This window comes from Python bivittatus, unplaced genomic scaffold, assembly GCF_059951505.1.
Source record: "Python bivittatus isolate LINGU-HERP-01145 unplaced genomic scaffold, Pbiv_v1 ctg000790_np1212, whole genome shotgun sequence".
In the NCBI taxonomy this organism is placed as follows: domain Eukaryota; kingdom Metazoa; phylum Chordata; class Lepidosauria; order Squamata; family Pythonidae; genus Python; species Python bivittatus.
In genome coordinates this window covers 2361364-2376177 of record NW_028277110.1, presented here as the reverse complement: position 1 = coordinate 2376177, position 14814 = coordinate 2361364, and the positions used below count along the sequence as shown (strand labels likewise).

General features: G+C 41.1%; 1 protein-coding gene across 3 annotated transcripts in view; it reads right to left on the bottom strand.

Annotated features, from left to right (window-relative positions):
- Positions 1 to 14814, bottom strand: part of COL4A5 (collagen type IV alpha 5 chain) — a 124562-nt gene that overhangs the window by 49112 nt on the left and 60636 nt on the right. For all 3 annotated transcript variants that reach the window (XM_088129243.1, XM_088129245.1, XM_088129244.1), the window contains exons 16-26: positions 12072 to 12116; positions 11915 to 11968; positions 11773 to 11814; positions 9360 to 9492; positions 7577 to 7750; positions 6644 to 6727; positions 5482 to 5574; positions 4532 to 4602; positions 4235 to 4426; positions 1951 to 2119; positions 1361 to 1453 (exon numbers count right to left, since the gene is read on the bottom strand). In XM_088129243.1, the coding sequence (XP_087985369.1) occupies positions 1361 to 1453; positions 1951 to 2119; positions 4235 to 4426; positions 4532 to 4602; positions 5482 to 5574; positions 6644 to 6727; positions 7577 to 7750; positions 9360 to 9492; positions 11773 to 11814; positions 11915 to 11968; positions 12072 to 12116 (1150 nt within the window). The remainder of the gene's footprint in view (positions 1 to 1360; positions 1454 to 1950; positions 2120 to 4234; positions 4427 to 4531; positions 4603 to 5481; positions 5575 to 6643; positions 6728 to 7576; positions 7751 to 9359; positions 9493 to 11772; positions 11815 to 11914; positions 11969 to 12071; positions 12117 to 14814) is intronic.

The following is a 14814-nucleotide window of genomic DNA, read 5'->3' as shown; positions in this document are numbered from 1 at the left end:
GTAAAATCCACTGCCACCCACATCAATAAACCATGTTTAATGACAGTTCCTCAGCCATGTTAGTGTTGCATCAGCAAGCCAGTCCTCCTTGCTATTTCTAGGAAAGGAGAAAAGGAGGTTGGTTGACTTTGATAATTACTGATCAACAAACTGTTAATGGGCAAAGCCCTAACTTATGCAGGAAACCCAGATAAGAAACTCAGGCAGAAAACCTGGAGGCATCAATCTGGCTGCAGCCACGACTTCAAAAGGTGAAAAGCACTTGGGGTCGCCCTCCTAGTGCAATGCCCTCCCAGTGCTTTTCAGTTATCTCTGCATGAAGACGTGACAGGGAGAACTCTTGCAGTAGACTCCCTTAAGCCCCGACATGCCATGAGTTCACACAAGAAAGACCCCAACCCGAAGCAAGAAGGGGGACTAGAGAGAGAATGTAACATCTTCCTCAACCTCTCCCCATTCAAGGTGGGCAAGACTACACATATAATGGCGTAACTTAACTTAAGCCTTAGGATTTCTAAGTGGGAATGTACTATCAAAGATTGCTCATTGCAATATTGTACGTTAATTCCTTAATTTATTTTCTTGGCTTTCTTATGATACTTTTTGTGAAGTTCTCTTTCTGTTCTCTGTCTCGTGATTCTTTCTCTGCATGGGCATTAATTGTCCCATGCTCTGAAACAAGTAGAAACTTCTACCCTGTAGTATCTTGTCTACTATTTGACTTATCCTTAGCCTGTCTCCCATAACATCGGCCCGGCCAATTTGATCCTGCAGAGTTAGTGTGTTCTGGGTTTCTTTGATTAAACAGTGTTATCTATCAGGACCCTGGAAGTGCACCTTCTCTATAGCAGCACCTGTCCTCTAGAATGAAGTTCCCCCAGATCCGGATGGCCCCACTCTCCTCTTGCTTAGAAGAGCCATGAAGAGATGGCTCTTCACCCAGGCCTTTGGTGAGGGAGAGGGAGACCGCTACCTTCATCTTTTCTTCTTTAGTTTTTATGTTTTATTGTAATTTCTTTGACTGATTGTTGTGAGCTGCCCAGAGTTGTTGAGTGATCACTTTGGAGTGATTACAGAGGACCAGGATCTTTTGTGAATAATAATAATAATAATAATAATAATAATAATAATAATAATAATAATAATATAATTATTATTATTATTTTGTGATTATTATTATTATTATTATTATTATTATTATTATTATTATTATTATTATTCACAAAAGATCCTGGTCCTCTGTAATCACTCCAAAGTGGGGACTGAGAAGAGATGGGTAATTAGACCTCAACCTAACACCCTTCCTCCAGACACAAAAGAGAGCTTCCTGTGTTGTCAGGAAATACAGGTAGCCTTTTACCTGGAAGACCAACTTCCCCATTTCTGCCTGGGGCGCCGGGCGGTCCTGGAGGTCCTTTTTCAGGAACAGATTGGGCAGGTTCGCCTTTGGGCCCTGAAAGTACCAGAAAAACAACAACAGGAAAGTTACTTCTATTTCACAACAAAAACCAAACCAAAGGGGGCCATCCTCCCATATTTCTGTTCTAAATTGGTCGTCCAACGTTTTGTGTTTGTATGATGGATTTGCATTCCCTCTAATGATGTAACCATCCAGGAACACTGCTAATGAAAATGCCCCATAAGAGGAAATTCCTCTGGAGATCTTCCTCTGGGACTGAATGGAGGGGTAGAAAATTGATGGTACAGTAAAAAACAAGCCATTCACACATAAACCTTGGCCACCTTGTCACTAAAAAAGTGCAAAACCATCATTTTCTATATATGAACATTTTTCTAATGATGAGTTAAACACAGAGTTGGCCCTACTGTTAGGAGGGAATGTGGGGCTCCAAAATCCTTTTTTCTGTTGAAATACAATTCACAAGCAAATGATTGTTCATCAAATTGAGCAGGGAGTTTGTAATAGGTAACCATGAGGAAGATACCTACCTGGAGCTCCTGGGGAACCTGGACGTCCAGGAACACCTTGAAGCCCCTTCTCTCCTGAAGGTCCTTGTGGTCCAAATCCAGGAGGCCCTGGAGGTCCTCGCTCTCCAGCAAGTCCAGGAAGACCTGGATCCCCAGGAAGCCCCCGATCTCCTTTGAAAGCAATGCTACCCTAGGGCAATTAAAAAAGGAAGACTGCCTAGATTAATCCATCATAAAAAGCCATAGGCTGGTTTCACCAAAAGTGACCTGGTCCATTCTAGGTTCATATACCTTAGTGACCCAAAGCAACCAACCAGCTGATAATGTCATTTACTAGGCAATGTGTGAACCCAGGTGATGAAAGCCAGTATGGCTGCTGACCCACTGAAATCAAAATGTCTTGGCTTTGAAACATTATGTTTCAAGGTCAAAGCAGGCACTCTGAATTTGAAACAGGTTGCCTTCACCATTCAGGAAAAGTTTCCAGCTTGAAATGGCCTTATTCTCATTCTTGAAACACGTATTTAGTCAGAGCTGTCTCAGGGATGAATCACTTCCAGAATGGTTTTGGAATAACCTGGTTTGAACATGAAATGGGATGTTTCATGCTCAGAATACTTTGCACCCTACAGGAGATCTGTTAAAACTTGCTTAAAGGCATTTCATTCCAAAAGATCATGAAACATGACCAAAACTCTTCTGAGCAAGTTGATTGACAATGCAACAATGACCAGGATCATGTAGTCCAATTCTGTAATATAATCAACTGCTGTCTAAGATTTCAGCCAGGAGCTTTGCCAGATCTACTTTGAGGTCCCAAAGATCGAACCGAGGACCTTTGGAATGGGAAGCAGCCAATCCATTCACTGAACCAGCCATAAATCAGCAGAATCCATAAGCAGAGGAAGATTCAAACTAACCAACTCATCGTTCCTCCATCTGGCAAGGGCACATTGTAACAGGACTATCTCACAGCTGCCAAAACAGTTTCATTCTGATTTGTGGGCAGAACAAGACAATCTAAAGAGTTGCAGGGCCGGCCCAAGTATTGGTTAGCGTGAGAAGCTATCTCAGGCTATGTCATTTTGGTGGGGTGCATGGATAGATGGTGATTTTCCACACCCTAAAGTAATCTGAAGAGCCAGTTTGGTGTCATGGTTAAGGCATTAGGCTAGACATCAGAAGACCGTGAGATCTAGTCCTGCCTTAGGCACAAACCCAGCTGGGTAACCTTGGGCCAGTCATTCTCCTTCATCTCCAGGAAGAAGAAGGCAAGAGCAAACCACTTCTGAAAATCTTGCCAAGAAAACTGCAGGGACTTGTTCATGTAGCCACCAGGAGTCTAGACTGACTCAAAGAAAAAAAAATAACTTGACTTGATATTTTAGAATTTCTATAGCCTCCACGACATTTTAAAACCCCCGTTTATTTATCCGTATTATATTCTTTTACTCTTTTTTCATGTTTCCTCTTGTATTTGTCGATATATTTTTCGTTCAAGTGTTCGATAAAGGGAAAACAAGAAGAAGAAACAACTTCACTGTTCCCATTTCGCCTCTGCAAGTCGAATCTGTCAACCATTTACAGGCGAATAAACAAAATCTAGCCTCCACTTCAGCATTTGGACTTCTCTTTCTAATTCTACTCCTTAATCTGATGCTAGCGTTTCACAGAAATAAGTCATTAATTATTCGTTAGGACCTCTCAAGACCATTTGCAACGTGGAGAGCTTGGTCAGGTTTCTGTCCCAATGTGGTGGACACAGTCAGCGTCTGGCACCTACTTCTGAAAAAGAAGATTGCTCTCCACCATAAACTTTTATAGGTATGTGCCGTTTTTTTTCTTACAGATGACCTTATTCCCAAACAAAAAGAGGGTTGTAAAAATTGATGGATTTTATTTTATTTATGAAGACTGTATACCGCTCGACTCCCAATGACTCTGGGCAGTCTGACATTTTTTGTTTTTCAGGAGCGCTAGAGAACCCTTGCATAGGCCAAAGGTATTTTTGAAATATTGACAACACAGAGGAGTGCCTTCTTGCTTTAGGACACACCAACTTTCCATTTAATTTCTTCTTCTTTTTTAATTAAAAGAGTCTAAAAAGAAAGAAACAAGTGGGGCGGGGAGTTTGGAAGGCATTCTGGGAAGCGTCCACACATAACGTAGCACCAAGTTTCAATTCAGTTCCTAAAAAACATCCTCCACCAGCACCCAATTATTCCCAGGAAGTTAGCCTTGGAAATTCCTGATTGAGGCTTATCATCATAGATTTACAAATATTACGCCATTTTCACCGACTTACTGGCTCCCCCTTGGGTCCAGGAAGACCCGGGAATCCGTCTTTCCCAGGAGAACCATCTAACCCTGGCAGCCCTGGTTGACCTGGGAAACCTGGACTTCCTTTTTCACCTTTCATTCCAGGGAAACCAAGCATATCACCTGGATCACCTTTTGCACCAGGACGTCCGGGAGAGCCTGAAGGTCCAGGAAGACCCTAGAGACAAAACAAGAACTATTTCAGTCCTTAGGATTGCAGGCATTCTGTCCTTCGCTCTCCCTCCAACCCCAGGCTCCTGCAAAGAACAGCCCCGATGCTTACTTGAGGCCCAGTAAGTCCAATTATGCCAGAAACGCCTTTGTCACCTTTTGGCCCAACAAGACCGGGAGGCCCTGGATCCAAATGGAAAGAAGATATTAATGGCACCACAGAGAAGACATTATCCCCACGGTTTAGTCAGCACCAGCCCATAGGGCAAGGAGGGGCAACCTAAGTCCACAGCTGGCCACACCTGGTTTTTGCAGCCTGCTCTCCAAAAGCATTGCCAAAACTCAGCAGCAGACTGCTCCAAAATCACTTGTAACTATTTACCTAACGCCGTGTTTTTTCAAACTTGGGAACTTTAAGATCTGTGATTTAACTCCCAGAATTGCCCAGCCAGCATGAATTAAAGTCCACACATCTTAAAGTTCCCAAGTTTGAAAAATGCTGGCTTAACACATCCCAAAAGGTTCTTACAAGATCCCCCCTGAGAACACGTGCATGCCTAACATGTGGATCCCATTGATAGCTACTTGGCATTCCTTTTTCCTCCAATCCAGCATTCCAATTTAATGCAAACAGAGGAAGCTGAACTGAGGGCCAGCCCAAGGGAAAAGCTGAGCTGTATTCTCCCACAATGCTTTCCTCTTCAGAATACCAAACTGATAGTCCAAGCCTTTCCCAACATGGACATCTTCCTCCAGTGATATGGAGCCAGCCCCACACTCCCAACCAGCATGGCCACCGCTGAAAATTCTGGGAGTTGAAACTGCACCTCTGGAAAGGACTCACCTTTGGGGAAGGCTAGACTAATGTTTGTTTTTCCCATACTTTTACCCTCCATTAACACATTTCATGGAGTGATTGCAATTTCTGCAGTGAGCAAAGAAGGCTACAAATGAGGAAACGGTGCTCATGTGCAATAATGCAACGCTTCATGGTTGTGGAACCGAACAGTCTTAATGGGCACTAAAAAGAAGCAGAAAGAGATACAAACAACTAACGCGTACCGGGATTGCCAGGGAGCCCAGGGAAGCCTTTTTCTCCTGGAGGGCCCGGAATGCCACTTCCGATGCAGTTAAAACACGTCTCTCCTTTGTCGCCTTGAATCACAAGACACACAGCACAACGAGTTGCGCGCAAGAAATGCAGTTATACAAACATGCCAGTGAAAATAATTCAGACGGCAGCTTCCTGCAAAATTTGACGCTCTTGCTTAAAAGCCTGGGGAATCATATTTCTGCTTAGTAAAGGGAAGAGCTATTTGCAAACATCTGGAAGGCACCAAGCTGGGGAAAGCTCTTCTACATCCATGGAGCACAATCCCAACAGTGTGATGAAACTTAAAAGTTAGGAAGGCTGAATCAGTCTAACTTCTGCCCCACTGCCATATCCATCTACGGAAACTTGCTCAAAAGTTCTCATTGAAGAGCCCATCTAATTTCAAAGGAGCATGCATATGTAAAAAACGTATTCCCTCCAATTTGCACACATCAATACATACTCAAATATATATTTGACAAATTCCTTTCTCAAAATACAGGCCTTTCAGTGCACGCTCTTTCAAAATACATGTTTCTAAAGGCACTTGAATGCTTTTCAAGTACGAAGCTGTGTCAGCCTGTCCCAAGTCAAAAAAATAACTACTGCCCAATTGGCATGTTAGTCCCAGATGCAACTTCAGAAAGCCCTTTATCACGTTTATAAATCAGGAGTCTGGTTGCACCTTTTCCAACTAACGCATTTTATTAAAAGGCATGAAAGGTGCTACTCCAGATTTCTTGCCACCATAGACTAACATGGCTCTCCTTTTATTGTGTCTAGATCAGTGTTTCTCAGCCTTGCTAACTTTAAGATGGATGGACTTCAACTTGCCAAGCTTGAGGAACACTGCTGTAGTTATATTAATTTACAATTATTTGTAACTAGTGGTTTACAGCATAATCAGAGACCTCTCTACTTTCATGACCTCAAGGATACACTTATTTTTTGTCAAACAACAATACCCTCCTCCTCAATTTTGCTTGTGAGCTTGTGAGCATTACAGATTGAAGGTTTGTTTAATAGCAGCTCATTCAGTAGCAAACAATAGCAGCAATAACAAACTCGACTCCAAACCAATTCTACGGATCTCAGCCTAATCAAAGAATGAACAATATTGTAGCTTTATACCTTTCTGGCCTCTTTCCCCTGAAAATCCTTGCTCTCCTGGAGGCCCTTGAGAGCCAGGAGGTCCTCGTTCACAAAGCCAATCAACTGAAAGAAAGAAACAAATGCAGGTCAAGACACGAGTCAACTTTACAGAAAATGAATGCCGGGAGAGTTGGGAGAAACTCCTCAATCTTAAGAAGAGCTTCAAGACTTGTATCCTTTGTATCCACTTTGAACACAGGGACAAAGACTTTATTTATTTATTTCTTAAATTTGTATGATGCCCAACTCCAGGCAACTCCCAAGCAAAAATATTTTTTAAAAAACCAGTAAGAAACAAAAATAAAGAATAAAAGGAAACTGTTGGAGCTTTCCTACTGGGCTTGGACTACAACTCTTAAAATTCTCAGGTGCCCAGCCAACAATCAGGATCCTGCATTGCTGAAATTCAGGTCATAACAGTGTCCCTGAATTTTAGCCAATATAGACTGAAATCACTTGTTGACCATTTTCAATACACGCTGGTAATTAACATCTTCCTCAGATGCACAGCCAATATACTGGAGTTTTAGGGTCACAGTGAGGGAGATCCTGGATCACTCCTGGATTCAAATCAGGTCATAACAGAGTCCCTGAATTTTAGCTAATATAGTTCAAAATACCTCATTGAGCATTTTCAATAGACCCTGGTAATTATCATCTTTCAACATTTGCCTCTTTTTCTTGCCAGCCCTACCAGGTTGCATTTATGGTTAAAGGAGGTTCAAGAAGGCCACTTCAGCCTTTGGTTCAAGGAGAAGGCTATTTCAGCCTTCTACAGCCTGTTGTCTTTCAGATACTCCCCTCTCACACATCTTGGGAAATGGAGTCCTAACACCTGGAGGACAGCAGGTTGGGGAAACTGAGAGACAAATATAAATCAGCAGTTGATATGTGATCAGAAATGTTACTCACCAGGTGGAACAGTTGATCCTGGTGGCCCTGGTGGCCCTGGTGGTCCAGGGGATCCTGGTCGTCCATCAATTCCTGGCTTCCCTTGTAGAGAGATCCCAGGAAAGCCCTGATCCCCTTTCTGTCCTCTTTCACCAGGTAGCCCAGGGGCACCAGAAGGACCTATGCTTGGAATTCCTACAGGGAGGAGGAGGAGGAGGAGGAGGAGGAGGAGGAGGAGGAGAAAGGGGGGTGTAAATCCTTGAGGAGAACCACAGTGCACAACCTCTTAGCTCATGGCTACTTTTGGACTTGAGACTTTGAGATGAGACTCCAGAAACAGAGCTGGAGTCTACATTAGAAGTAGGTGGTGGATTCATGACAGAAGTAATGTTAGGTTTCAACTTAATAAAATGTACTTAATTTGGATATATCTGGTGCATATAATAAATTATATGTCGTTACATAAATCTCATAATTCGCATAGTATTGTCTCTGAGAATTATGAGAGGGTTAGGGGAACTCCTCTTAGGGTTCATATATTGCCCTAAGACTTAATGGCCTGTTGAATTTTAATTTAATGTCAGAGGTGTCCATAGGGTTTGGCCCAGTTGACAAAGTGACAAAACAAGTGTAATGCTGTTGCAATACAAGCTCAGCTCCTTTTGTACATGTAAGCAACATCACATGCAAAAGGTGAGGAGCTCGCATTGCCAAAGCATGATGCTAATTCTGTCAACTGGCTAATCCCTGATCATAAAGTAGCTGTAGAAAGGAGAGGCAAAAGAGAATGCCACATCATGTATCACAAGAAAGGCATGCTTTTCCAACCCAGATCCTGATGCTGGTCCTACAGGCTGTCCTCCTGGGCTGAGGGTCTGTACTAGATTTCATCACAGTGTCTACTCCTAGCTATGTGACCACAACCCACATGCAGGGCATATTAATTATCTTGTAGGATACCAACTCAGGGCTCATGAAGATATATATAATACCAATAGAAGAGAATATATGTAGCTCAGGGTTGAATTGTGGAGTCCTTGGGGTTCTCTGAGCTTGGTTGTTTTCTTGCAGACATTTCATTACCCAGCTAGGTAACATCTTCAGTGCTAAGCAGCCAAGCTCAGAGAACCCCAAGGACTCCACAGATATATAGATATATATGAGCTTTTCCAATTATTAAAAAAAGGCAAGATTCAGAACAGCCTTGCTGATTTTGGTAGAAAATCTAGCTTCTTCTCCCAACAATCTTTCTTGAGCTAAATCCTCCCCACCACCTCCCAAAATTCCACTAATGCTTAATTCTCCCCCCCCCCCGCCCCGCTAGTACTAAGTGGCAACTGTGGGACAGTTAGATCAGGAAAATAGCTTGAGAGAAACACACTCTCTTTCTCCTAGTATTGCTGCTCCAATTAAGACAAGAGCCTTAGAGGCTGCTTTTTAAAAAATCTCTGAAGTTACACCTTAGGCCATCTGGGTCATCTTTGTTTTGGTGTTCCAGTTTGGTGCTGCGCTCATGAAGTGCTAAATTTGTCTCTCTGCTCAGCCCAGAGTTCCGGGAAGAAGGATGGCTGAGAAGGAGGGGGACAAGAAGAGCAAACTTTATGGCTGCACCATTTTTAAAACGCAAATGGCATCAGCTAAGGACATGGGAAAAACCAAATATCCATGGAATCAGAGCAAGAGGGATTGAAGTCATTCATCTCTGCTGCATTATAAAGGGGGGGGGTTAGTTTTGGGGAGAAAGATCGTGTCAGATGTGCTACTGTCCTGAAGCTCTACACAGGGAAAAGATGAACTATCTTACCTGGGGGGCCTGGAAAACCAGGAGGGCCCTGGGGGCCAGGATAACCACGATCTCCTTTCTCTCCGGGATATCCTGCTAAACCTTTGCTCCCTTTTGGTCCGACAGTTGTACCAGGGCCTGGCCTTGGAATCACCTGATATATCCCCAGGAGCAAGGAAGAACGTTATATAAATACAGAACGTTAAAGAAATGGGGATTCTACCAAACTACATTGGAATCTTGCCCCCAAGAACTTCATTATTTCATTATCCCAACTCCAAAAACATAGCCACGAGTTATGAAACCAAGCTGGTTGATCCTCAGCACTTCAGCTAGCCTATGGGAAAGAGTAATCAATGTTCATCTATAGTCTTCTTAATATTCTATCAGTTGTAGCATGCAGGAATTTACTTGCATGTAAGGAAGGCTGCCTCCTTGTTGCCCCAAATGGAGCTTTTCCCCACTTCGCCAGCCCCCAAATTTGATACATTAAATGCAAATGTCTGAAAAGATTTTCAAAGCTTGAATTCAAGTCGAACATTAGTCTCCCTGTTGTCAGGCTCTGGGCAACCAACTTATGAAAGCAACATTTTCTCAGAGTTTTCTTTAACAATATTTATTAAAGGGGAATTAAATAAGTTGCAACCATCACAGCAGCTGGTTTGCTTTCCTATTAGAACCCAACTGATCTCTCTGCTTGTTAAGGTGGAAACTTTTCCAGCTTTTTTACCCTTTATTAATGGCCTCTTTATAAACCATAGAGAATTTGTTCCAGCTGAAACTCATGCTCTGAACGTATCATTACACCAACAATCGAAACTCTCAAAAAAGCAGCATAATCTTGCAGAGAGTTCTTATGTTCAAGCAAATATGAGTAGGATTCAACCAGGGCATATGATGGACTGGAACACAGGCAAACTGGCAGATGCAGTTCCATAGAAGTTATCCAGGTATGACTTCCTTTCTCCTAGACGCTCTCACACTAGAGAGTTTTGTGATTCTTTTGGTCTGGACCTCATGCTAAAGGCTTCAAGATCACCTCCCCTTTATTATTATTTTATTATTATAGGATTATATAGCTTTAGTTATAAAGCTTACATAGCTTTAGTTGTTATATTAGTTACTGACCAGTAGAGTTCAAATAAGGAGAAAATCAATTGTGTAGTGCCTCCTACTGGTCAGTAGCTAATATAACATCTAAAGACACAATTCCATTAGGTGAATTCCATTCATAGTTACAGAAAGAATGAGTTCCCAGATTGATTGATTGATTGATTGATTGATTGATTTTGGCATCTCCATGTATGTCATTCACATATATTCAATATTTCTTTTCGAGACACACTTCTGTACTTAGCTACTGCTGATACACGTGACTATTACATATTTATTTGGAACACTGATTTCTTTTCCTAGATCAATTTTTGCTCCTTTTAATTTACCAAAATGCTTCAAAAGAACATGAACGTGAAACAATAAGGCACTGGGGTGATTGTCAAGTATAGGCAATTTATAGCAAAGAATAAAAGATTACCCAAAAGAAAGCAACACTTTTCTGTAATAACGGTACAGAGGGAGATGAAATGGGCATCCTTTTTACCACATTTTTAACATATATTAAAATAGTAATATTTTGCTGGGGATTTACTGTTTCTAATAGATTTTAGTTTTGTATTTGTTTCTTTTAAATTTTGTTTTGCCTCCATTTTACTAAATATATATCATTCTGAGAGCTCCTATGGCCGTAAAAAATATTTCTAAAAACTTCTAGCAGAATATAATAAGTTAGAAACGTATTGTTAGAAGGGAGGAAAAAATAGGTTAAATCTGAAAAATCCAGAGATTTATAATATTTTTAGTAATGTTGAAAGTAATGCATATTAGGGGATGTTTGTCCAGTTCTGTTTTTCAAAACGTTTTGACCTGTCTTGATCTTTTGAAAGTCTCAGGTTTTCCATACACCTTTTTTTCGATAAACAAAACAATTTAGAGAAATCTTTAAGATGAAATAATCAATACGCTTTTCTTGATTTGTTTCATAAGAAGTTTCTAATCCCTTCTGTGTGTGTCTATGTTACAGTTTGTAAAGATGGGGGAAATGAGCCAGTAAGGCTCTTTTGTTGATTTTTTATGAAAATCTACATTCTTTTTAATATATTAAACATTTTAAGCTGGTCATCTTTATGAACATCGCAACAGCCTTAAAATATGAGTAAGCAAGCAAATACTATACCATTCTCGATTAGGAAAAAGGCATGAGCGAATGTGTTGCATTGCCATTTTTTTAAAAAAGTATTTAATATTGCAGTATTTAATAATGGCAAATGAAAAAGTTTTGAAAGAAGTTAACTACAGAAATTATAATCAAAATGGGAAGAATCTGCCTGAAATGCAATTTAAAGAAGGAGGTACAAGAGACAGGACAAAGACTTACACGTCCAGGTGGTCCAGGCAAACCAGCTTCTCCTTTTTGACCCTGCCAACAAAACAGATATATTAAAAATTGTATTCCCGAGAAAGCCAATCGCAGGAAGGCTTTACATATTCCTAGAAAGATTCCGAATCGCAATACTTACTTTTTCTCCATCTCTTCCTGGCAAGCCAGACGTACCAGGTTCACCGGGAAAACCCTGAGGAAGGGGGATTTGAAAACAAAACCTCTCAATCCTCAAAATACTGAAAGGGCGTTAAATCAGGACATTTCCAAATGAAGGAAAAATGCAAGAGACTTACACTCAAACCTGGCAATCCAGGTTCCCCATCTTTTCCTGGCTTCCCCTTTGAAACAGAAATACAGAGAACAGTGTTAAAGAATTACAAAGCTGAAAGATTCACCTGGCATCTGACCTGGCAGTCAAGGGTTGAAGACTGGGAGTTTAGGTCAATATAACAAGGCAGTTGGTCCACATGAGTTAGCAAGAACCGTTAAAGCAAGTTTCAAGGCTGAAAAAAGGATGGGAAATGCTAGCATGAAGCTATTCCCTCCCCTGGCATGCAGTGGAATGGATTTTGTTCCTCCCAAAGGGTGGGAAACACTGTTTTTTCTTATTTCTACCCTGCAGCTGGCTAGCAATTCGGAGCACTCCAACGTCAGAGCATTCCAGCCCCTTCTTTGTATTCCTAGATGGTTCTGTTAAATTTAAAGAAAATTTTGGAATAGTGACAAAGTTCACCAGCAATGGATTTTCTCCTTCTTATAATTCATTAAAAATGTGCATCCAATAGGAAAACAGAGGTTCACTTGTACAATAGTCACAATTCAAATAAAGAGGGGGAGAGAAATTCAGTGAATTAAACCATGACTGTTGTCAATTAGTGAATTTTTCATTTCAGTGAAAAAAAAACATCGGAATCAATTCATAAGATTCAAGAATCATCTGGTAAGCTTTCATTTCACACCTGCCAGTTTCTATTCTGGTGATCTGGCTACCAGAAATGAAAATAGAATCTAGAAGTCCATAGATCAGCACGTTAATACTCTATCAGAGAATCGAGAATGCAGAGTTCTGAACTAATGTGGCATCTGAAGTATAGAAAATAAGGAAGATGACCTTGGTGGATATATACAAGATCTGTTACTAGGGTGACAAGGGGTGAAAAATATTCAAGTCTACAACAAACAGATAATGTTTGTAAGTGGTGCAGACAAGGCCTCCCTAATTCATTAAAGTTTGGGGGGGAGGAGGAACAGCACAATCAGGCTTGTAAGATTCTGTTATTATAGAATTGGGGAGTAGATTTCTTGGTCTGGTCTACCAAGTGGGTTGACATCACTCTTGCAAGTCTGATTGTGCTATGCCTCCCTAGGGAGGTGTCTCTCTGAGCCACTTACACTATCTGTTTGTTGTGGACTTCAGATATGATCTTGCATATCTCCCTCAAGGTCATCTTCCTTCCTCTCTACATGAAGCTTATGAATGTGTAACTTGGAACAGCCTTTGCCAATCTTGCAATCACATGAGGACTGTGAATTCTGAAGGTTGAAAGCCCTAGATATCTGGAGGACACCAGCTTTCAGGAGGCCAATTTAAGAGTGAACGAGGACAAAGCACAAGCAGTTATTGTATCCTAAAAAACAGAACCCAAAAAAGCAACTAGGGGATGAGAATACTAATGTGGAGTCATGGGACAAGGCTAATGTTCCTGATGTCGATCCCTTGTCCCAAACATTTATGGGTATCTTCTTCAAAACCATGGCTCTATCTTAGTTTAGAGATCCTATTACCTACTTTTCCATGAACGGTTAATGAGATCTGATTCCAACTAACTTGGCTCTTAGAGTTACTTTAGCCTCAGAAGAAAGCAAGAGGGCTGTTTGGTCCTCTTTCTTTCTAATACGGTGCCTCTTCAAATGATCATTTATGATTTTAAAGTGATGTATAAGTATCAAGTCAAAAGCAGGAATGGACTCCAAGCTTTGGGGAAAACAAAGTTATTAGTCATTCAAGAAATTTCAAAATAAAATGGGGTCACACAGCCTCTCACAGAAATCTGCATCAGTTGCAAGGTCTCACATAAAAAGACTATTTTCTTTCTATAATATGACGATGACCCAAGGATTGGAACTTTCTCTTAAGCTCTTTGCTCAACAGTCTTGCTTTTCCTTAGATAAGGGGGAGGTTGTAATTTCAGGCACTCAGATGGATTAAATTAAAAGGCTGAAATCTTATGAAGTTAACAAATCTGCTATTTTATAGGTGTGACGGTGTCACTGATTGTTGTGTTACCAATCCCTGACCCCTGAAGTCATTGACAAGCCAATGGTGTTTATGTATTTAGGGCTTTCTGCCCTTCCACTGAAAGTTCAAATATGGGGCAGGCGGAGTGGTTGGAGAGAAGGGGAGAGTCACAATATACACAACCTTCATAGGGAAGGTCAAAACACTGGAAAAAAAGGACCAGGTAGAGTATGGGACAGAGTGCCCTCAGCTCCACTATTCTGAGGCAGAAAACACAACAGCCATTGTTCAAATCCTACAGTAGGTTTAACAAAGTTAAAAGAAAAAGTCAATTTCTTCCTGAAAAACCTGGAGGGGAACATTATTCTGGTCCCATTCATTTTGCATTCTTATGCCATCTAACGTAGCTTTTGCTTCTCCCAAAAATGGTAAATGGAGCTCCCAGAGCCATCAGAAGATGGATCACCCTGCTTTGTCACTTCTGCTTACATAATTGCCAGTTGAGGACTCCAGAGTTAAGACAAATACACACAGGTATTTATCTATTTGTCCAAATTTCTGAGCAACCAGGGGAGCAGGGTAACACTTTGTCCCCCCTGGTTGGAAAGCAGAAATGACATCTTTATTTTTGCAGGCAGTTTTCAGTGTCTGTTCCAAAAACCAGATCCTCTGGATTAATTAATCCAGATTGGAAAAGTTAAATGTTGATGTCTGTTTGTGAACATGCATTGACTGTGTTGTATACATGCCCTTTTCAATGGCTTCTTTCTCATTCAGGGAAAACAGCTGCCTAATCC